The sequence below is a fragment of the Ovis canadensis genome, chromosome 2 (genome assembly GCF_042477335.2).
Source record: "Ovis canadensis isolate MfBH-ARS-UI-01 breed Bighorn chromosome 2, ARS-UI_OviCan_v2, whole genome shotgun sequence".
Taxonomy (NCBI): Eukaryota; Metazoa; Chordata; class Mammalia; order Artiodactyla; family Bovidae; genus Ovis; species Ovis canadensis.
In genome coordinates this window covers 155,890,012-155,914,217 of record NC_091246.1, presented here as the reverse complement: position 1 = coordinate 155,914,217, position 24,206 = coordinate 155,890,012, and the positions used below count along the sequence as shown (strand labels likewise).

Genomic DNA, 24,206 nt, shown 5'->3' with positions numbered 1-24,206 from the left:
TTGTTAGAGAATGGGAGCACTGCATCCTGTTGGAGAGCGTGGAGGGAGCCGTGCGGAGAGGACGGGGCGATGCTGACGGCTCTGCTTCCCCGCAGGTCGTGGCCTACCACTACTGCCAGGCCGACAACACCTACACGTGCCTGGTGCCCGAGTTCGTCCACAGCATCGCGGCCCTGCTCTGCCGGTCCCACCAGCTGGCCGCCTACCGGGACCTGCTGATAAGGGAGCCCCAGCTCCAGAGCATGCTGAGCCTCAGGTCCTGTGTGCAGGACCCGGTGGCTGCCTTCAAGCGGGGCGTGCTGGAGCCGCTCACAAGCCTGAGAAACGGTACCTCCCAGCGGCCAGCCATGTCCTCCCTCTCCCCGGGATGGTCCTCAGAATGGGGGTGGATATCTGCTTGGCCCTGGGGGAGGGAGCAAAGTGGGCACAGGGAGGATGTGGGGTTGCATGTCTCCTCCCCTTCCTCAGAATCCTCTGTCCAGGGCCCCACCTTGTCCTCCTCCAAATTGTGTCCTTAAAAATGGAATACCTCCAGTAAGAATTAGCTCCCCAGTTGAACATTGCCAAAGTAGCTAATTTGTAACCAGAGGTTATTTAGATGACTTGCTCGCTAGAAACTGCTGCCTGCATATTTTGCACTCCTCAGTAGCAAAGGAGTACATTGATTATTTGGGGAACTTGCCAGCATGTTTTTCCAGGGGCCTCTGTTACCTGGTGGCTCAGACACTAAATCTGCTTGCAATGCAGAAGACCTGGGTTGGGAAGATCCCCTGGAGAAGGGAATGGCAACCCACTGAAGTACTCTTGCTTGGAGAATCCCATGGACAGAGGAGCCTGGCGGGCTACAGTCCATAGGGTCACAAAGAGTCGGACATAACTGAACAGACACACTTTCACTGTTCAGTTGAAGCTAAAGTCATTTCTTGAAGCGGCCATTTGGGTTTTTTCGCCCTTGACCGTCTCAGTAGGGGCGTTAGTGATATTCTGAGCCTTTGTCTATTCATCCTTCCTGCCCCTTGCTCCTTACCTTTTGAGCTAGTCTACCTGTCTCCATAGCACTTCTGCCATTTGGTGCCAGGGACAGGGGAGTGAAACAGATACTCCATCACTGCTCCTCATCGCCAGGCAGGAAGCTGGCACCAGTGAGTAGAAAGCTGTGTTCAGGCTTGGAGGTTTCTGTGTAGCAGAGTTCTCGCCTCCACTGGCTGTGTGCCTTTGGTGGGATGCTCTGACCTTCCAGGGTCAGCTTGCCCTCCCAGAATCCATCAAGGGAGCTCTGTGGGGTAGGGTGGGGGCAGGACCTAGAATCGTTTGCAGGTTTGATCTCAGTGTGTGCTGGCTCTCTTTGCTGTCACTCACCCCAGTGACAGGAGTTCTTGAAGAGCTAACTGTGGGTGACATCCTGCTAATGCATGTGATGCCGTATGTTTCTGAAAACTGTTTGGTGGGAATTGATCTTTGTTTGGCTCTGCACTCTGGTTTTCATTACAAATTTAATAGAAAATATGCTTCTGTGAAACCACTTATTCTGCCATATGTAAACCTTTTTAGTTTTCCATAACACTTTAAATTATGCATTAAAATACACTGGGTGGTGCTATCTTATAGAAATGTATAATTTCTTAATTTTAAAAAATCATTTTATCTTTTAGAGCAGAAAATTCCTGAAGAAGAATACATTATTTTGATAGATGGCTTAAATGAAGCTGAATTTCATAAACCTGATTATGGAGATACGCTTTCTTCGTTTATTACCAAGATTATTTCTAAATTCCCTGCTTGGTTGAAGTTGATTGTGACTGTAAGAGCCAATTTCCAGGTAAAAAAAGAATTCGCAAATCTTTTTCCAAGACCCTATGCCCCAATTTTGCAATTTTTCTAATTATAATTTTAGGTTAACATTAACAACTTAAACTGTTGTAAATCATTTTGCTGCTGAATTGAAAGGTGTATTAGATCTTTGAAATATTACTGTACAGACCCCTAAACAGACAAAGCTCTAACTTTTTTAGCCCAAAGGCACATTTATCAAGGTGTCAGGTAAGTTCCCTAATTTCATTAAGCTATACTGGTGCTTCCAAAATGGAAGTGTCTCGCCCCAGTTCAGCGCAGCTCAGTTTGGGGGGCTGTTGTAGGTACCTGGCCAAAAAGTCTACTAGGATTTCAAGTTATTCTTGCCGGCAGTTATTTGTATGGGTTTGCAGTGAATTTTTTTTTTTTTTCAATGAAGAGAGAAGGGAGAGATAAAGGAGGAAGATTTTGAAAGCCAATTCTGAAAAAAGATCCAGTTTTTCCTAAAACTTAAACATGAGATAACACTTGCAGAAAAATGAAGAGTGTATGTGTTTTTCTCTTCCTCATCTGTCCCCTCGTTTGAACTCTGTAATTATATCTTAACAGCCATTGACTCCTTGCATCTACCCCTGTCCATTTTTAGTAATGATACAAGACATGGATTTTTTTTTTCCCTTTTTGGATAATATTTATTTTAAAATAGCATTTGGGTTCTTCTTTTCCTCTTTAAAAGCAGAACTGGACCTCATTTGCACTTGGTGTTTGTTTTTGTAGACCTTTGATTGATACGCTTTTCCGTCACTTTTCACACAGTGAGCAGAGTGTGGCAGTCAGCAGCACGGGAGCAGGAATCCTGTGTTCTGCATTCGAGCTGTGTTGAGTTTTCAGAGGCTCAGTTAGCATGTGCAGTGGGGTGAATAGTCCTCAGCCTGCCTCCTACAGCTATCACATTCAGTGAGGACATGTTACAGAAATGATGGTGGGAAGTTTAAACCAAAAAAAGACAAAATTCACCTCTACAGTTAAGTGTCACCTGTGGGATGGCAAAGGGATGGGGTGTCTGGAGCTGGTAATGTCCTGTGTCTGCCTGCTGGTCCCGCAGGTATATTTGGCTTTGAGAAAGTGAATGACACCATGCAGTTAGGATTTGTGCACCTCTGTATGTCACACTTCAATTTAAAAGTTTACACACAAATAAAAACTAACAACAACAACAAAATAGTGGGCCATATGCAAGTCTGACAGCTTCATGACAGCAGTCCCCGGGGCCCAGCCTGGGGGCAGTTTCTATGACCTGGCTGGGAGTCTTGACGCACAGTGAAGAATGCCTCTGATCTCAGTGTCTGGCCGTGGCCTTAGAGGCACGGTGGTGGTTGGTGTCTGTCCTTGTATCACCAGTTGCACAGTGTGGAGATTGTGGGTATCAGGTCACCTGAGGGTCTCAGTGCCCCATTGCCGGTGCAGCCAGGTTGTCACTGTCAGCTCAAGGCTCTTCCATCTCACTTGGCTCCACATCCTCGGATAAGGGCCTCAGGAAGGCCTTTTCTGATTTAATCTCACGTCAGGCATTTCTTTCACGTAAGCTTTTTATCTTCAATTTATCCTATTACATATTTTAAGGTAAAACAATGAGTCCCTGTAATCCATGAAAATCCTCCTTGAAAGAAAACTCGGGGATCTGGTTTGAAGTGCAGCTGACATGAAAAAGAAATCTCCGTGGAGTGACACTGTGGGGCCCTGTTCCTTTGCAGGAAATCGTCAGCGAGCTGCCATTTGTCAAGCTGTCCTTGGATGACTTTCCGGACAATAAGGACATCCACAGCGACCTGCATGCCTACGTCCAGCACAGGGTCCACAGCAGCCAGGACATCCTCAGCAACATCTCACTGAATGGCAAAGCCGATGCTGCACTCATCGGCAAAGTCAGCAGCCACCTGGTTCTGCGGAGCCTCGGCTCCTACCTGTACCTCAAGCTCACCTTGGACCTCTTCCAAAGGGGACACCTGGTCATCAAGAGCGCCAGCTACAAGGTGGTGCCTGTGTCTCTGTCCGAGCTCTACCTGCTGCAGTGCAACATGAAGTTCATGACCCAGTCTGCTTTCGAGAGAGCACTTCCCATTTTAAACGTGGCCCTGGCATCCCTCCACCCCATGACGGATGAGCAGATCTTCCAGGCGATCAACGCCGGCCACGTCCAAGGGGAGCAGGGCTGGGAGGACTTCCAGCAGAGGATGGATGCCCTCTCTTGCTTCCTCATCAAGCGGCGAGACAAAACCCGCATGTTCTGCCACCCATCCTTCAGGGAGTGGCTCGTGTGGAGAGCAGATGGCGAGAACACAGCCTTCCTGTGTGAGCCCAGGTATGATGGGCCACTTACCCAGCAGCTCTGTGCAGGAAGCCTTATGCCTGGCTGGCGAAGGGATCACAAACACGATTCATGTTCTTTGGCAGAAAGACAACACAGCATGAATGATACAGTGAAAGTCGCTCAGTCCTGTCCAGCTCTTTGTGACCATATAGACTGTAGCCCACCAGGCTTCTCTATCCATGGGACTCTCCAGGCAAGAATACTGGAGTGGGTTGCCAATCCCTTCTCCAGGGGATCTTCCTGACCCAGGGCTTAAACCTGAGTCTCCTGAGTTGCAGGCAGATTCTTTACTGCCTGAACCACCAGGGAAGCCCTCAAACAAAAACTTCCTTTTTTTTTTTTTTTTTAAATTTTTTTAACTTTTTATTTTGTATTGGGGTATAGTCAGTTAACCAGCTTCTCAGGTGGTGCTATTGGTAAAGAATCTGCCTGCCAATGCAGGAGACATGGGTTCAATCCCTGGGCTGGGAAGGTCCCCTGGAGAAGGGAATTAACTCACTGCAGTATTCTTACCTGGAGAATTCCATGGACAGAGGAATCTGGCAGGCTACAGTCTATGGGGTCATAAAGAGTCAAACACAACTGAGCACATAACTGATTAATAGTGTTGTGGTCATTTCAGGTGAACAGTGGAGGGACCCAGCCTTATATATACATGTATCCATTCTCCCCAAACCTCCCTCCCCTTCAGGCTGCCACATCAGGTGGAGTAGAGTTCCATGTGAAAGCTTCCTTCCTTTAATTGCTAGTATTGTAGGACTCCTCAGTATATCTGGATGAAGGAGAAGCTGATGGTGCCTGGGCGGTGTTTCTTTGTGATTCTCCTCTAGGTCCCCGTCCCCTCTCTCAGGGACACGTGCAGGAGAGTGTGGGACCAGCTGCAAGGAACAGCTGGCTTCCCTCAAGCCTGTACACGACTCCGTTCCTTTGCGGGCGTGGGAATCTGCAGACTGTTTCTCAATGCCATTCTGCCACCTCTTAAGCTTGTGGTGTCTCATCCCGGGGATCTGATGCATCTGTGGCCCCAGAGGGGAGCGCAACCATCACTTCCGGCCACCTCATTTTGTACTTGTGTCCTGCAGGAATAGCAGATTGGGATTTGGGGTTGGGAGGAATCGGGTTCAGAGTTCAGGTGCCTCATTTGCGGTGGGGCAGCTGCGTCCGAGGAGTCAGAGGTCCACTGAGCTCATGGGGTTGATGGTGGGGTTCCAAGGCAGGTGGGGTCTAACAGTTGGAAGAGAGGTTGGAGTTGAAGATCTGGCACCGTTGATGGAGAGGCAGTGGTGGGTCATGGTGAGGAAGTGCAGCTGGGGGAGAGGGAGTGTTGGACTTCTGGGACAGGGAGAAGGATTTCTGGGAAGGAGGGGAAGAAAGTAGGTGCTGGTGAGAAGTGAAGGAAGCTGAGGGTTCAGAGGAAGCCACTGGCATTTCGTTGCGGGAGGAGGGTCCTAGATCTCCTGGAGATTCCTTCCACTGGGTTGTGAGGAGTGAAAGAGGAGAGCCAGCATCCTGGCCTGGAAAGTAAAAGGGTGGAGAGGTTTGGGGTTTAGGGTGGGGAAGAGTTTTGGTTTATGTTTTAAACAACACAAGGGATTGGGATGTTGGAAGCATCCTTGAGACAGCAGGTTCATGGAAACACAATCCGTGAAGGGGGAGAAATTGGAAACTCGAGGGAATGGGGTCAGCGAGTCTCCTCTTTGCCTCCACAGCATCCATTCAGGCCACTACTCTAGCTTGATTTTTGTCTCGTTTACGTGTCTCCAGTCCAGTTGCTGAGAGCTCCTCGGGGCAAGGACCTCACATTGTTCCCCAGGAGATCCCCAGTATCAAACAAGGTGCTGGTTCTAGGGGGATGTTAATGCACAAATGATTGGATGAGTCGGGTTATGCTGAGGACGAGCACAGGGGCTCATATTACATAGACTGTGGTCACAGTCTACTCGGTCATCACCTATTTGGGCCCATCATTTTTACCTGTACAGGCCTGTTTCCCCCAAGCACACCAATTTGGAATCACGATACCTCATGATTCACAGGGTCAAACAGGTTCAGAAACTAACTTAGTTACTCTTTCTGCATCGGGCATGTGGTAAAAAGCTGGATATGTGTAAGCTTTGGAAAATGGACAGTAAGTGTGGGTAGACTTGGAAGGAGGCATGTGATCTTAGGACCAGGAAGGAAGGATGTAAAGGTATATTCAGTGTGGAGGAGCTCGGGTACCCAGTGACTGCGTGGTGAATTGTTTCCTCAGAGAGGTGGGAAGCCATGCGCTTAGCTGAGCGCACCGGACACTTTGGGCCAACCACTGAAGGGTGGGTGGTCATCACCTACCAGGGCCAGCCAACCGCAGCACCTAGCAGGTTTTGTGGTGGTCGCAGCTCGCATCGCCACAGAGCTGGCAGACTGGGAGACTGAGGGTGGCTGAGCCCGTTGTGGGGAGACTGACCCTGATCAGAGTCAGATGGGACTAGCCCGTTGATGTGGGCCAGGGAGGGCATGGCGCACTGGGAGACGGCAGAAAGTGGTTTCCGTGGGGGCAGGGGAGGTTCTCCTGTGAGAAGGGGAGCCGAAGCGTGAGGTCTGGGAGGGAGTGTGTGCAAAGGAGCACAGGGCATGTGCTCCAGACCCTTACAAGACGGCAAGTGGGAGACTCAGCGGCAATGGGGGCTTATGTATCACACCTCCTGCAGGACGAAAAACAAGTCTTGTGGTTTCCACCTGCCTTGGTTTCCTCATCTGTAACATGATGTGTAATTGAGAAACAGGCAAGCATCTGGATAGAATAATGTGATTTAAATGATGCATGCTTTTAATCCTCTAGATCAGCAACGACTAGAAAACACATTTAGAAGAATGCTTCTCTTTTTCACAGTGTTTATCTTTTTCTCTACAACTAGCTGCTTTTTCTCAGCAGAACAAAATTTCACAGGTGTCAGGTTAATAGAAATGAAAATGATTCACCTCACACAGCAGTCACTACTGCTGGAGTAAGCAGCCCTTAGCATGTTTTCCAAACAAACTGGCCTAGATGAAGGCATGGAGTCCATGGGAGATAGAAGAAGTTCTACAGACATGAAGGGGAAAGTGGGTATGGTGGCTGCTTCATGAGAGGGCTAGTAGGGGGATTAATTGGTGGCGTCAGTTGAATGTACACCCTGTGCCCAGACATGGCAAACACACTGATACAGCTTAGCTTTCTTACCCCTACGAGGAGCTGTGTTCCTTTCGAGCCTAAAATGCTAGTTGTTTTCTGGTCATGAGCTATTTCTGCGTGCAGCCTGGGTTTGCTTTCCCTCCCATGGTAAGGTCTTGTCCTTTGGGCCAGGGCTACCCTCAGTGGTGATTGTACTGGCAGGAGGCCTAGGGTCAGGTCCAGTATGGTTCTGCTCCATCTGTCCGTTCCTCACATATCTGTCCTTCATCTGTCCATCCATCCAAGAAATGCATATGTGGGTTCTTACTGAGTCTTGGGTATTTGCTAGGTATTGTGACCAAGCTGTGACTTAGACAAGACCCTTAGTCTCATAGAGTTTGTGTTTTTGTGAAAGACTTAAATTACAAGAGAGTGATGGCCAGTGGACACAGAGTGGGTAGTTCCACAAAGACTTGCCCTGTCCTGGGGCTTCTCTCTGAGTCACTCCACAGAGATAGGGAGTCCCGAGAAAATGACTTAAGGAGTCAACAGCGCTGGCATCCTCTGTAAAGCAGCAGCTTTCCACCCATCTCATACGGTGATACTGAGACACCACGAGGAGAGTTCAGGGTCGTTCGGTGATGTTCACCCCAAGGGCCTGCAGGGAGGTGCCCTGGGGTCTTTGGTTACCAGCCTTTGTGTTTCTCGTCCTAGGAATGGGCACGCTCTGCTGGCGTTCATGTTTTCGCGACAGGAGGGCAAGCTGAACCGCCAGCAGACCATGGAGCTTGGCCATCACATCCTGAAGGCACACATTTTCAAGGTGAGCCCCACACCGCTGGAGGGAGGGTTTCATAGGTGCCACATTGAGGTTTTGGTTCTGGAGACAACTTTGTGAGCCCCATTCCAAACACAACCCCTGCCTAAAAGTAACCATTGTTCTCACTTTTCCACCCTCTACATCTCTTAAAGTTTCCGCTTCATTCATTCCCCTTTGTTTCCTTGTTAAATAGTTGTAGAAGAGGCTAAGTTATGTGACCTCTGCAGTTTTCTACCACCTGGATTTTCTGATTGTGTCCTTGTTTCTCGCGGCCTGGTTTAACTTGTTCCCTTTTTCCTCTGGATTTTTTATTCTTTGGTAGTTATTTTGAGCAGTTTAATCAGGTTCAGGTTTGATTCCTCCCTTAGAACCACCCCCTGCATATCATAATTACTTTACACAGGTTAACCTTGTTCTACTGCGCTTTTGCTTTATTGTGCTTTGCAAATAATTGCATTTTTTCTTACAAATTGAAGGTTTGTGCCACTTCTGCATTGAACTAGACTTTTGGCACCATTTTTTCCAATAGCATTTGCTTACTTCATGTCTCTGTGTCATATTTTGGAAAGTTCTTGCAATATTTCAGACTTCTTCATTGTTACCTCTTATAGTTTTCTGTGATCAGCAATCTTCGATGTTACTAGTACAACTTATTGAAGTCTCAGATGATGGTTGGCATTTTTTAGCAATAAAATATTTTAAAATTAAGGTATGTGTTAATACATTTTTTTAGACAATGCTATTGCACACTGAATAGACTACAGTATAGTGTAAACAGAAAGCTTTCAAGTGCACCAGGAAACCAGAAAAACTGCGTGACTCACGTTGTTGCTGTGGTCTGGAACCAAACCTGCAATATCTTTGAGGTTTGCTCGTTAGAGTTAAAATGCTCTGTAAGTCTGTATGAGGTTTCTGGGGTCAGGACACCTCGTGTGCTTGGTGGGAGGCCATCAGCCATGACTGGTCTCTTCCTTCGTTAGGGACTATAAATGGTGATATTCTAACATTTATGCTTCCTTTAATTGATTAGAGAACCTCTATAAAGAGAAACTTCCCTCTCAACTGCCATCCTTTCTGCCAGGCAGACAGTTAATGTAGCAAAGGCAGGCTGGTTCCTTGACCCTTGGTTTTAGGATGGGAATGCTTACAGGTCCAAGCCTTTTCTGTGCACACAGCCTTTGCCTCGTGTTCAGCGGGGACGTTCACCCGCTTCAGACCCACGCTGCGTGTGGAGAGGAGATGTTGAAGCTGATTTGCTGCTGTTTTTTCCCAGGGCCTCAGCAAGAAGACGGGAATCTCTTCAAGCCACCTCCAGGCCCTGTGGATCGGGTACAGCACTGAGGGGCTGTCCGCGGCCCTGGCCTCTCTCAGGAATCTCTACACTCCCAATGTGAAGGTGAGCCGCCCTCTGCCCAGGGAGCCAGAGCCCCCTGCCTGACCACTGTTGCATCAACGGTCCTGCTCTCCCCTGCCCTGGGTTGTGGGCAGAGAAGGCTGGGACGCTTCTGAAGAGGCAATTTCCTGGTGTGAAGCACACCGACAGGACTGCTCTGTTGCCGGTTCTCTTCCACAAGTCTGGCTTTTGCTGAGGCAGCAAGATGTGGGTGGTCAGGGGCTGCTATGTGAGCTCATGGTGACTGTTTCAGAGTAGGTGAGATAAGGGAAACAGTTCACAAAGGAAAGCAAAGGTCAGAGAGGAATTTCCAGGGAAAATGGCCTTTTAAAGCATCCTAGCTTCCAATCCGGACTATCTCTTTATGGTTCATAGAAAATTAAGCCCTGATGAGTGACAAAGGGATGGTCACTTTAAAGAGGAAAACTTTATTAAAGATTTTGTACGCATGTATTTATGACCATGGAAAGTGTATCAGGGTCTGCCTGCTGCTGAACCAAGGGCTTCCTCACTCCCCATCAGTGGCTACCATTTCACAGTATTTTGCTGAGCTTTTCAGAGTAGATTTTCCCTCCTCCGTTAATGCAGTCTAAGAATCTAAAGCACACAGAGGCCAAGTATCTGCTTAAGGCAGCAAAGAGGGCTTAACTCCCATGGAGTGTGGGAACTACTGACTTAACATTATAGCTGTTTATAACCATCTTCCCCAGTGCAAAGTATGATGAGATCGTAACTGTCTTCACACTTAGATTTCTCACCTGCTTGATGTAGCTGCTAGACTCCAGGCCTTTCAGCCCCAGGCCCTGATGTTTTGGCTGCCTTCAAAAGCTCTGACATCGTTTCCCAGACAGCCAGGTTCTCCCCTTCAGTCACCTCTATGAAAAGTCATACCTATTCTCTTGTTAGTAGCCCAAAGATGGCCTGACACTCTCACCAGGTGGTCAAGTGAAGCCCTAGAATTTTCCAGGAATCTTTTTCTTCTCCTCACTTTGGTTCCTCAAACCCACATGCGTCAGAGATGGTGCCATGGAAGAGCCTTGTCCCCACACCTCTCCAGCCCCGGGGGAACCTCTGTGTCTCTTCTCCCCTACTGTTAGCATGCCCCACCCTCAGCACCCCACCTTGGACGTGTGTCTGGGGATCGAGGCCTTGCAGAGCACTGCCCCCTCTTCTCCCTTCCTGCTTTCCTGGTGTATAATGGTCCCTTGGATTTGTTCCAGGTCCTTCCACAGACACCTAAATCCAAGGATGCTCAAGTTCCATAAATAAGGGCAAGGTATTTGAATATAACCTATGCATATCCTCCCATATACTTTAGATCATCTCTGAGTGAGTGAGTGAAGTCGCTCAGTCGTGTCTGACTCTTTGCGACCCCATGAACTGTAGCTTATCAGGCTCCTCCGTCCATGGGATTTTCCAGGCAAGAGTGCTGGAGTGGATTGCCATTTCCTTCTCCAGGGGATCTTCCCGACCCAGGAATTGAACCTGGGTCTCCCGCGTTGCGGGCAGAGGCTTTACCGTCTGAGCCACCAGGGAAGCCCTAGAGTACTTCTGATATCTAATCTAATACAAAGACTATGTAAAGAGTTGCACACAGCAAATTCAAGTTTTGCTTTTTGGAACGTTATGGAAAGTTTTATTTTCAAATAGATTTAGTCTGTGGTTGGTTGAATTCATAGATACAGAACCTACTGATACAGAGAGCAGGCTGTACTTCCTTATTTTTTTCCTCTCTTTTTTCAATGGAGGTATAGTTGATGTAGATTTTAGGTGAACAACCTAATGATGTGATACTTGTTTTTATAGCACAAAAGGTCTCGTTAACAAATATCACCACATGTGGTTATAAATTTTTTCTTTGAGTGGGAACTTAAGATCTGTCTTAGAAACTTTGAAATAAACAATTATTATTGGCTTTGGTCCCGTGGGGTACATTACATCCCCCCTTGCTGATTTTGGTCCCATGGGGTACATTACATCCCCCCTTGCTGGTTTTTAGAAGTGGAGAGTGTAACAGTGCTGAGTAAGGAGCCTGGGTGTCAGGAGGGACCCAGCAGGGCTCTGACCCTGGGGCGGCTCGCCCACAGACCTACCGCCCAGTACAGAGCTTGGGTGTTGGTTAGAGAAAGGCCACCACCCGCCTGGTGGATTCAGACAAGGTTTTTGCAAATGCAGAAGTGCAGGTGGACTCAGTGCTGTTAGGGTTCCAGTCTTGAGAGGCAAAGGGCTCATTGGATTTTGGCTGGGCTCACCCCTGGACAGGGTGCCTGGAAGCAGAGCAGCCCTGGAGAACTGCTCCCAGGAACCCCTGTGTCCAGCCTGCGCTCTGCAGACGGGTGGGCTTGAGGGTTGTGTCCTGACTGAAGCTATGTGCAAGTTTCACAGGGTGAAGACAGGGAAGCTGCTTTTGTAATTTAGGAGCACTAGCTCTAAGCTGCTGCTTCTGGTCAAAAGGAGCACTTCCTTTCTAGATAGAGTTACTCTGAACATGCCAAGGACATATTTCACGTGATGAAGAAACTGTATTTCGAGTTTTTGTTTTACTTGTTATAGAAACTGGAACTGAGTTTACTGTAGTTGTTTCATCTCTTATTTCAGCTGAAAGTATATCTTTTGGCTACTCCATAATTAATAAAATTCTGTAATGTGGTAAGGAACAAAGAAAGAAAAAGTAAAATGGAAGTATCTGTTTTCACTGTTTTAATGAATTATGGACACAAAAGTTATTTTAATGTGGAGAAAAGTAAATTGGGAAACGTCATACTCTGTTGAATATGAGTTTTTAAGACAATAAATTAAAAGGTACCATGTAATAGTATAATGAGCTTGACCCGCCTGGGATTATAAACTTTCCTCTTTAACATATTTGCAATTTTAAAAGTTATTCATCTTTACTTTGTTTTATAGAATTCAGTGTCACCTACATCTAACATTATCCCCCCACATTGTATTACTTAGTCACAGAATTTTAAGACTTTCTGTTATCCTTCTGTTTCTTTTGTCTTTTAAAAAAAGGTGGGGGGGAGTGATTTTTCACAGAATCTTGAACAAATTACAGTAATTTAAAATTATGCATGCAATTAAGGAATTTTTTTTCGGAGAGTATTAAATGTTGTCATACAGGAAAGGATGTCATTTTGAGCAATAATTGCAGTTTGCCACTTTGGTAAATTAAAGCTACTTGCTCCGCAGTAATTACTTGGTAGTTGAATTTTAATTTTGGTGGCATGCCCGTGATTTCTAACAATGTGATCTACCATAGCCAGGCCAGGCCTGAGCTCTGGCTGGCCCTCTGGGGTCCTTGCCACCAGGGCCCCCAGGCTTTAGACCAGTTGGTTGTTTTGCTCACGTAGTCCCATTGGACTGGCTGCCAGCCACAGGCTTCCTAAGGCTGTGGGCTCAAGGGAATTAAGATTGTGATTCTTCTCACAGCTGGAGGCAGGGAGGGGAGGAGACAGGAGTTAGGTGTGGACCTTGGCCTAACTTCCCTGGCTGACAGGATACAGTTGTATTCTTCATAATTATTAGGAAACACGCATTTACACCAGTTATACTGATGAAAACCTCCAGTGAGAAAACTGAGCCTTCCGCTTTACTGCATGCTGGACAGTACCTCTTCTGTTCTTCGTGATCACATCATTTTACCTGCCACCCTACCCCCCTTTTTGTTTTCTTGCATTCATCCAATCCAGAGATGTGTATAGGTAATATTGCTGTTCCCAGTTGTTGAAGAGAGAGCTTCATGGTAGTACTGACCAGAAGATTTCCATGTAGTTGGGAAAAAATAGGCAGAAAGAGCCGTTTTTCCCCTTCCCTGAATGCCGAGTAATCTCAGCCAGAGCTGCTGCTTCAGCAGCTGGACTGTGGTACGATAGTAGTTAGTGTTGTGCCCAGGGCTCATCTCTGCCTTACCTGCTCTGAGCCTCAGTTTGCTCACCTGTGAAGTGAAGGTCGCTAAAGAACCTGCATCGTAGAGTGAGGGGACACCTCACTGAGATGTTGAAGCTCTTGGGAGAAGACTTGGCATTTATTACATGGTCAAATGAGTTATTTTTAGTTGCTTTTCACCTTCTTTCTGGGCACTGAGATTCTCCGGACAGCACTTGAGAGCTTGTGAATGTGCCTGTTGGCGGTGGTGAAGGGGAGCTGCCCACAGGCTGCGATGGGCCCACACCTGCCCTCAGGTAAGAGTGAGGTCTCCTTGCCGCCTGTGCAGATAAGCAGCCCTGGCATGGTGGGGGCAGGGGGCAGGCCCCCTGGGTCAGCTGGTTTCTGGAGCGGAGCGTCCTCCTGTGCCTTCTGAGGGTCAGAGACTGGGGCCCTTGTCTGTTTTAAAGACCTGTTCATCTTCCCTGGTTGCTCAGATGGTAAAGAATCTGCCTACAATACAGAATACCTGGTTTCAATCCCTGGGTTGGGAACATCCCCTGGAGCAGGAAATGGCAACCCACTCCAGTATTCTTGCCTGGAGATTCCCAGGAGCAGAGGAACCTGGCGGGCTACAGTCCACAGGGTCTCAGAGTTGGACACGACTAAGAGACAAACACTTTCACTTTTTTTCCCCCCCAAAGGTGATTATAACAATAACAAGTAATATTTATTCAGCACTTACAGGATGCTCAGGGCTGGGCTAAGTGCTTTGTGTGTGTGGCGGGTTCATTTTTAATCTTCACAACAACCCAAGGAAGCGAAACTGTTTTTATTTCCACCTTTCGGGTGAGGGTAGTGATAGGTGCCCAGATCCCACAGTGGGAAGAGTGCCTGGCACAGAACAAGCCCACGCTCCCTCCACAGGTGCGCTCCTCACCTGGTGCGTTTACAGCCGTGGCTGCCAGCTGCAACCACCTGGGAGCCCCGGGCCCCAGCCTAGTCAGAATCTCCAAGGGTGGGGCTGGTGCTTTGGAAACTTGCAAGCTCCCTGGTGGTTTCAAGGAGCAGCAGGGTTAAGAAGCATGGGTTTGGAGAAGATCACAGATTGCTTAGGGGGATAAGTGGTAAAAATACCCACAGCATCGCATCAACAAAGGAAATGTTTTTCCCAAGAAGCAAATAGAGAATTGATGACAAATGCCTTTAGGAAAGTTCTGCCTCTGTGCACAGACCTTCCAGAAGACTTTTCTCATATAGTATTATGTAAGACATTACTGAAGCAACACCTTCCAATGTTCTTACAAGAGAGCTTCTGTCCAGTAGAATGGGGTGGTGTACTGTCATTTCGTTAGAGAGCACCTGAATCACAGAGAAGTTGAGTAATTTTCTGAAAATCACACAGCAAGTTAGTTAAGAGGCTGATTGAGAACTCAGACTGTTTAATTCATCATCTTTTTTCTTTTAGGCTCATGAATCTCAAGAGGGGATGGGATTGATGGGAGAGGGGAGAGAGAGGGTAACTGGCGATCAAAGTCACCCTGTGAATTTACAAGCAGTTTCTGCCTGTCCTTTGGTGTCCAGAGTCCAGTGTGCCCAGTGGTGATGTTATGTGTGTGTGTGTTTTAAGTCTTTTTTACTTCTGTGATGTTGGTAAATGATGCCCCTGCTTTAATCTTTTCTAATATTTACTCGTCTGTCTGTTTTGGCTGCCTCGGATCTCGGTTGCGGCGACGTGCGGCTCTTCGTTGTGGCATGCAGGCTTCTCTCTAGTTGGGATGCACGGGCTCAGTAGTGGCAGCTGGGCTTAGTTCCCCCCGGGCTTGCAGGATCTTAGTTCTTCGACCAGAGATCGAACTCAGTCCCCTGCATTGGAAGATGGATTCTTAACCGTTAGGCCAGCAGGGAAGTCCCTGATGTGTGCGTTTTGAAAATTTTGAAAAGCTGTTCGAGTTCTGCTCTGTATTGCTCTTGCCTGAGAACTCATTTCTTGGGCCTCAATAAAACCCCTACTGTGCCAGCAGCATTGTCGTATTCCTGCCACACTGTTGGCAGTTACTCAGAGGGAAGTCATTTTCTCAAAAACCCTGACTTTTGTTGGGCACTTACCCTTTTAAAATGCTTTAAAGTCCTGCTTGAGTCTGGTGCTGTTTTTAGGAGCAAACCGATTCAGGGCTCTAGAGCAAGCTCAGTGGGGATGGGTTTGCCCGAGGTTGTATCCCGTGTCACTGTGGGGACAGGGACACCTCTCCTGATTTCTCCTCTCTGTATTTTCTGCCCTTCTGTCCACATGTGCTGGTTGGCAGCTGGGGGCTGGGTTGGTGTTGACCTGGTGAGGTTGGAGGATGGTTCCCTTGTGACTCTGTGAATGATGAGGTGGGTCTAGTTGCTTGGGCACAAGTGTGCTTGCTTTTTTGGGGGGAAGTATTGTTGATTTACACAGTTGTGTTAGTTTCAGATGCACAGCAAAGTGGTTCAGTCTACACACACACACACACACACACACACAGAGTTTTGTTAGTTTCAGATGCACAGCAAACTGGTTCGGTCTACACACACACACACTCACTCACTCTCTCTCTCTCTCTCTCTCTCTCTCTCTCTCTCTCTCTCCTTTAGATTCTTCTCCCTTACAGGTTGTTACAAAGTATCGAGTATAGTTCCCTGTGCTGCGCGGTAAAGGTCCTGTTGTTGCTCTCTTTTATGTACAGCAATGTATATCTGCTATCCCCAGATTCCTACTTTATCTCCCCTCCCCCCACTTTGAGAGGTCCTTCCTTAATTATAAGCATTGGTCCTAATAGTGGTAAGGAACTGACTTGTGGGCCATCCTCGCCCATAGAGGGGCTTTGTTCACTGCTCTTATCTGTGAACTTCTGTGTCTTAGAACCAGTGTCTTGTGCCATAGGCCAAATGGGAAATGGAGCGTGCCGAGTAGATGATGGTGTTCAGGGCTGGTGTGTGTGGATGACGTGCGGGTGTGTGCATAGGGGAGGGCGGGGAGCATTCTCTGTAGACTGGGGGGACTGCTCCCGGGGGTCCTGGCGTTGAAGCAGGCACTCAGTGGAAGTGATCCTTTGTCATGTGTATCTATGGAGAGGGAATTTATTCCTGGCAGAGGGAACTGTACGGAAGAGAGGGGAGGACCCGGAGGTGGGGACCTGCCTGCCCCTGTTACGGGACAAGCATTAGACCCGCTGCGGTCACCTTTGCGGGGCGGTGGGGTGGCGGGTAAGTGAGGGGAAGAGTGCTGCTAGAGGAGGTCAGAGAAGCAGCTGAAGGGCTGGGTCACCCAGGGCTCAAGCCTCAGCGGCAGCCAGTGAGTCTGCAGGTTTTACTCTCTGGGTTCTAACCAGTCTGTATGGTATCACTATTCTGAGGTGTGGTATCACCACCAGAATAATAATTTATCACTTTGTAAATATTCTGTTAGCTACTCTTGTGGGCACCGTATCATCGAAATGCCTCAGATTTTATATTCCTTGTCATCTTTCTCTATCCTCTAATGATCCCATGTGTCTCTGGTTAGATAAGACGCAGTCTCTGTGGTTTTCATACCTAATGGGCAGCCGGAGGCGGCCAGAGTCTGTCAGGGGGTGATTGATGCGATCGGGACCATTGAAGGGGACTGTTTGAAGAAACGCAGTGGGCATCTTAATAGGTGTTAATGGAATGTCATTTTTCCAATGATCTGGAGATTTGAAGAAAATATTAGTATAGCTATAATTCACATAAAGTATTCAATGATTTTATTTTAAAACCTATAGATAACGAATTTCCTTTTATATCTGGATCCAAGGCGTTCAGTGGGTGGTGGATATGTAGCAATTAGTCAGACAAGCAGATGCTTTTCTAGGAGTTTTGTGCTGCTGACCGTCCCAAGCATATGAGCATTTTTACATGTTCTGCTCTTTCTTGCAGGTACAATTCCTTGTAAAGAAAAAACTGTATGCTCTTAATTTTGGCTTTATTATCTCACTGTTAATTATTTAATCCCATGATGATTATTTCCTTGTTCCCCAAAATGAATTTTCTCTTTTTATTTGGATCAGACAGTGGTTTTCAAAATGTGATCCCCAGATCAACAGCATCTGTATCACCTGGGGGGAATTCAGTAAACAGGCACATTCTTAGACCTCACTCCCACCCCCGCCAGACCTACTGAATCCAGAGGTCTGAGTCCAGACCTTTCTAAATTTTTGTTTTTCAATTGTAATAAACAAACACATCATAAAATATATCATCTTAACTACTTTTAAAGGTAGAAATCAGTAGTGGTAAATATATTCATATTATTGTGCAGTAATACAACTCCACAATAAAACTAAATCTCCCCACCTATTAAACAGGTCTTGTCTCCCCCGCCTTCTCCCAGGCCCTGGAAGCCACCATTCTACTTTCTGTCTTTGTGAATTTGACTGCTCTGTGTCCCTTATACTAGTGAAGTCATACAGCATTTGTCTCTTTTTGGTTGGCTTCGCTCATGGCTCAGTGGTAAAGAATCCGCCTGCCAGTGCAGGAGATGCAGGTTTGAGCTCTGGGTCTGGAAGAGCCCCTGGGGCAGGAGATGGCAACCCACTCCAATATTCTCGCCTGGAAAATTCCATGGACAGAGGAGCCTGGTGGGCTGTAGTCCGTGGAGTCACAAAGAGTCAGACGTGATTGAGTGAGCAGTGTTCTCAGGGTCCATCGTGTTGTTACGTGGGGCAGGATTTCCTTCCTTCTGAAAGCTGAGTGATATGCCAGCATATGTACATACCGCTTCTGTTCGTCCAGTCATCCTTTGACCTTTTAGTTTGCCTGCAGCTCTTAGCTATTGTGAACAGTGCTTCCATAACACAGCAGTGCGGGTGTCTCACCGAGATTCTGATCTCATTTCCTCTGGACGTGAACCCAGAGTGGGACTGCTGGGTGCTGAGAAACCTCCATACTGGTTCCCGAGGCAGCTGTGCCATTTTGCATTCTCACCAGCGAGAATGCGCATCTTCAGTGCATGTGTAGGTCACACCGGTGCACACTCACGTTTGAGAACCACTGGACTAAGGATACCACCCTTCTCCACAAACATTGTTATGATCGCCAACTTCGTGAGAAATTAATCTTGTTGGGGGACATTCTCCAACAGGTGAGCCGTCTCCTGATTTTAGGAGGGGCCAACGTGAACTACAGGACCGAAGTGTTAAATAACGCCCCGATCCTGTGCGTCCAGTCTCACCTTGGCCACGAGGAAGTGGTCACTCTGCTTCTGGAATTCGGCGCCTGCTTGGATGGCATGTCAGAGAACGGCATGACTGCCCTCTGCTACGCGGCCGCTGCAGGCCACATGAAGCTGGTGTGTCTGCTGGCCAAGAAGGGGGCGAGGGTAAGTGACAGGCTTCCCCGCAGAGGGCTGAAGGGGGCCACAGAGGTGGGAAGTGTCTTCCATTGCTGGTAGAATTCTCACTGGCTGGGCCAGGCTCCCTTCTGCCTCTACTTTGTCAAGTTGCAATGAACAGAAACAGAAAGGGTGGAGCTACAGACAGTGTGTGATGTGGCCTGATGTGGGTATGTGTGATAGAAGTATATTGTCTGCAAGAGGGAGAGGGGGCCGTGTGTTTTGTTCAAAGCTCTTAAATCCTGCCTGAGGCGAGGCTCCTTCCTGGTCATTAGAGGCCCAAGTAAGGCCATCCTTTAAAAAGCCTGCAAGTGTTGCCTTGGAACTTGTCACAGAATTTAACTCTGCACTGGATGAGTTGAAAATTTAAATGTGTTTTTTTTTCTCCTTTCTTTTTATTTCATGTTATGTCTTCTTTAAAAAAAAAAAAATAAAATGAGTTCTGTGGGTCTTGGAAGTCATGTGCCTAAAACAATGCAAAGTAACTATATTATTAACAAGTTGCTCAAGGACTGTCAGTGTTAATAGGTTGAATGAGAACAGTGCCAAGTTTACAGTAAACTCTGTTTATTTTAAGCACTTTGTTGGGGAAGGGAGAATGTACTTCTGAACAGCAGTAGAAATAAATTGCTGATATTTGTTTTTCTTCTTCATAGTTAGGCTTTTTGAAGTTCAACAAAAGATGTTAGACTTATAGTAACTATGGGAGTCTTTTTGCTTTTTTCTCTTGAAAGTAGAGCATTTGGGATGGGTCATCCCTAGTTCATGGAGGAAGGGAAATGCTTCTGTTAAATCTTTCCAGTGGATTCATTACTGCTCACACTGCCCTCCGTTTCCACCTCCAGACCATGGCTTGGCTTTATTTGGAGGCTAACTGAGAGCTCTGTAGGAGGGGATGGAATCATATAGGTGGCTTATGTAGGCAGAGCCTCTGGGTTGAGGTCCAGAGCATCTTCAGAATTTGCAAGTGAGGCTGGACCCTAAGTCCTCTCCCAGCCTAAGATTCCCAGGCTTAGACAAGGAATGAAGTATTATCTGCTGCCTCTTGGGCCATAACGGGTACGCAGCCCTTGGTTACTGCCCCTTTGTGGCTGAGCAGCCTTCCTGGCTTTGTGGCCACATTTGGCATGCTGGCATGACCTGGGTCACCTGCCTTCCCCAGTAAAATGCCCTTCCTTGTTCAGAGCTGGGTGTTCCAGATCCCTCCCTTTTGCTGGCTTTCCTGTTTCAGTGACTAAAGAACTGTTCTGCCCCCCCCAAATCATAGCTTGCCACAGAAGATTAAGGATATTCCACCCAAGTGGCCAGGGTTGGGAAGAACAGGTTTTGTCTGCTCTCATACCTGCTCCCCAGAGAACTGGAAGCTCCAGTTCACTTCTTAGAGAGACAAAGGGCATGAAGAGGATGCCTTGTGATCACTAATTCTACAGAGGGAACTCGAGGCCTGGAACAGTGCATCAGTTGCAGTAATTCAGACGCAGACTCTCCAGAGAGACACACTGGGACACGAGCCCCATACATCTGCGGTGGGATGGGGTTTGTTCACAGCACATGTGGGTCACTGTGACAAAGTGATGCTCAGCTGTGACCTTCCCCTGCTCCTGCCCCGCCTCCCCACCCAGGTGGACCACCTGGATAAGAAAGGCCAGTGCGCGCTGGTCCACAGTGCACTGAGGGGCCACGGCGACGTTCTCCGCTACCTGCTGACCTGCGAGTGGTCGCTGGGCCTGCCCCAGCCCGGCGCGCTGAGGAAGAGCCAAGCCTTGCAGCAGGCGCTGACGGCAGCCGCCAGCATGGGCCACAGCTCGGTGAGTGGGCCCTTTCCCAGGGCACTTCTGGGAGAACGGGAGCCCGGTGGGCTGGGCACTTCGCACTCACCTTCTTCCAAGTTGCCCGCTTGTGATGCACTGAAGGAATGAAAGGAAATGAGGGTTTCCAAAAAGAGCAGTTGGTCTCACCACGTGTAAAGATGTTGTTGTTACCGCAGCCTTCCCGGGAGTGGAAGGAGCCCCTCCAGGGTGCTCTCTCTGCCCCGCCTGGCTTCTTCCTGTCTTCCTTCCTTGTTCTGTTTTTACCTTCTAGTCCTGCTCTCCTCTCCTCTTCCCGCTTCGATTCATCCTTTTGTCCTTGTGGTCTTTGAACAATAATCACATAGAATCCTAATTCTCAACTTCTTCTTGAGTATTCGAAGGATTTTTAAAAATAGAGTTGTTTAAAATAGAACCCGCTCTGGTAGCATGTAAGAATGCTTGTCATTTACGGTTCCTACACTGAAGGAGGACTTCATGCAATAGTTACATCAAGCACTTATTTCTGGCAGGTGTCAGTGTTCCTCGATTTGAAGATTTGTTGTCATCTCCTGACCCATGTGTCTGTGAAGTTAATATTTTACCCTTTTTCTTCTGTGTATTTCTCACTCTGTATTGTCTTCAGGCAGTTAGAATTGCCAGTGTTTCTAAGATTCTTCCCCACAATGACTTTGTACCAAAGTAAATGTGCCAAATGTAAAATGTACCAAATGTAAAATGTAAATGTACCAAAGTAAATTTGGGTACCAAGCTGGCTGGCTGGTTTTTACCATTTAAAACACTGGAGCAGATACACATATATACGCAGCTAGCCGGCTTATTGTTGGGATTTAAAATGTCAAAAATGCACATATATACTACTTCAACCAAGACAATATATTGCAGCAAGTTGAATACAGAAGCATATAAGAAAAAGAAGCTATCTTCTCTTAGGACAGACATAAAAGAAATTTATAGAAATGTAAAACAATGCTAGTCAAGTTAACTATGTTTAGTTTTGGAGAAAAACACTCTTTTTCATAAAAAACGAAAACAGCGCACATTTCATAAAAATGTATTAAACATTACCATATAGTGGGTTTATTATTTTTTAGATTAAAAATACAAATAAATATTTTTAAAGACCTGTTTACATAGAGAGAGAGAGAGAACATGTTAAATCGATATATTTGAATGTGGATGCTTTTCCTTCTTAAACTGTTCCCTAAATCTGCATGGGTCCAGAAGGTGAAAAATCATCTTAGGAAGGACAGTGTAGCCACGTTGGTCTCAGGCTCTTGTGAAAGTGGCTGTGAGGAGCCGTGGGTAAGCAGCCGCATAGCCAGCCACTGCTTCATGGCGAAGGACAGGGCTCCTTCACCTCAAGACTTGAGGGGCGTGTTGGTTGCCGCCTGCTGTTGCCATAAGTGACCACAGACTTCAGTGGCTTGAAGCAGCCTGTTCTGGAGGTCAGAAGCCTGAAATTAAGTTGGGTCAGGAAGCCAGTGTTTCTTTTGGAGGCTTCAGAGAAGAGTGTTTCTCTCTTTTTTTTTTTTTTTCCCCTAGCTTCTAGAAGCCACCTTACTCCTTAGCTTGTGGCCCTGCCTCTGTCTTCAGGGTGTGTTTCTTGTCATCTCACCTCATCCTTCCCTTGACCCTGGTTCCCCCTGTCCCTCTTATAAACAGCTGTGATCGTATCAAGTATCTATACAATATACACCGTGATAATTCAGGATAATCATCCCATTTCAAGATTCGCAGTCACATCTGCAAATCCCCTCTTCCCACGTAAGGTAACATTCACGGGTTTTCTGATTAGGATGTGGGGCCCTTGTTGTGAGTGGATTGGGAAGCTGGAAGATGGCTGGTGTCCTGCTCTCCTGTGGCTGCCGGTGAGCAGGGTGGATGCCGGTGAGCAGGGTGGATGGTGGTGAGCAGGGTGGATCTGACTCTGGTTAAGGGCTCAGATACTTCTGGCTCCTTGCCCTCACCCCTGTAACGCACCCTGCTGTTTGACAGAGGGAAAAGAATGATGTGAGTGGAAAAAGCATTTGAAGCAGCATTATTTTATTGAAAGGTATATACATCACCTTGTTTTCCTTCCTTGTGAATAAAGGGATTCACCGTCTTCTGGCGATTTATGCAGAAGCTGCACTCTGTATGATCTCCCCTGTCCTTTGTTGATGAGGCTGGCATATTTGGGTCATGTTGGAATTCATTAGAATTCTGAGTACCTAGTAATCCTGAACAGCGTTGCTGAAATTTACTTTTTTTTTTCTTCTTCTTCTTCTCAAAGTGAAAATGTGAATAGCATACGAACTAAGCTGGAAAACCATTTTCATTATATTTTCTCTCCTTGTGCAGCATGAGATAATCATGGTTAAAAAACAACACGTTCTCTCCTTTGATACACAGGATATAATAAGCACATATGGCTTTGAAAACTCATTAAATCACCTTGCCACTTCTGACAGGTGCTCCAGTGCTTGCTGGAACTGGAAAAGGAACATGAAATAGACGTCAATGGCACCGACACGCTGTGGGGAGAAACAGGTAATTATGGTTCCCCTGCTAGTAGTTGGGGCCAAGTAGCTCCTTGACGTCCTAGCCGCCATTTTGGCCTAGTTGTCTTAAGAATGACATGGGATGCATCTGGGCCTATTGTTATCACAAAGCATTTGAAGTTAAGAGCTTTTGAAACTTCCCAAATGATGAGTAAAACTTTTCTAGAAAGCAAGTACAGTTTGAATCATTTTGAATTAGACCAGCAGTTCCTGTGCCGCTGATGAATGTCAGCTAGAAATACCCAAATAAGGCGGTGCCTTCCACCTTGCTGAGTGTTTCATGTCCTAAGCAACTTGGTCGTCCTGTGGCTGCACCGTGGGCCCGGCAGAACTTCCAGCCCCGTGTTCAGGTGAGCCCAAGGTGCTCAGCGAGGAAGGTCTGGCCTGCCTTCTCCAGAGTGGGACTCAGTCCTCATGGAGCCTGCCTCGCAGACTGAATGCCAGCTACAGAGTCCATTTCCTTGGGTGTCGGGGGTGTGTGTTGAACTGTAGTGTAGGTGAGTAAATCTTCAGGAAAATCTGAGTTGGCCACTTGTCAGGTTAATATTAATATAGATAACACTGCTTTGAAATTTTCCATTTGACTGAATTGGTTCTTAGAAGTGTGAGACTTTATCAGTTGCCGGTTACCAAATGTAACCAAAGGTGTTTAACATGCATTTCCTGGCTGTGTCCTGTGTATGACTTCAGTGTCTCCTGTACAGATTTATTTCCAACTGCTTCTCAGTTATTTCCTAACAAACCAAACGGTGGTGTGTAGAGTCCCTCAGGTAACTCATACTTAGGAAAAGCCTCAGAGTTTCTTGATGGGTAGCACAGGTGCTCAGCCCCCTAGTGCCCTCCCCACTGCCCCTCCTCCCCTGTCAACCCAGCCCACCCAACTCCCCTGTAGGTGCTGCTGGGCGTGTGCATGGGCCTTACAGTGCTAGCTGTGTTGCTGTGGGTGGTGGGCTGGCGGCAGGGTTGGTGTTAAAGGGCGAGAGTGGTGGCATGTCCGCTAGGTTCAGGGAGAGTGCAGGACTCACAGGAGGGTTTAGGTTATGCTTGGGGTCTGTGTGTGCAGATACAAATATTGGCCTGAACCCCTTACGGAGTCTTTTCCTCAG

The 24,206-nt window shown here is 47.3% G+C and overlaps 1 protein-coding gene across 7 annotated transcripts in view; it reads left to right on the top strand.

The window, feature by feature from the left end:
* TANC1 (tetratricopeptide repeat, ankyrin repeat and coiled-coil containing 1) overlaps positions 1-24,206 on the top strand; it is a 244,374-nt gene that overhangs the window by 194,620 nt on the left and 25,548 nt on the right. For all 7 annotated transcript variants that reach the window (XM_069577403.1, XM_069577399.1, XM_069577397.1 and 4 more), the window contains 8 exons: positions 96-327; positions 1,653-1,819; positions 3,546-4,153; positions 8,010-8,118; positions 9,389-9,511; positions 18,501-18,737; positions 20,372-20,557; positions 23,011-23,089. In XM_069577403.1, the coding sequence (XP_069433504.1) occupies positions 96-327; positions 1,653-1,819; positions 3,546-4,153; positions 8,010-8,118; positions 9,389-9,511; positions 18,501-18,737; positions 20,372-20,557; positions 23,011-23,089 (1,741 nt within the window). The remainder of the gene's footprint in view (positions 1-95; positions 328-1,652; positions 1,820-3,545; positions 4,154-8,009; positions 8,119-9,388; positions 9,512-18,500; positions 18,738-20,371; positions 20,558-23,010; positions 23,090-24,206) is intronic.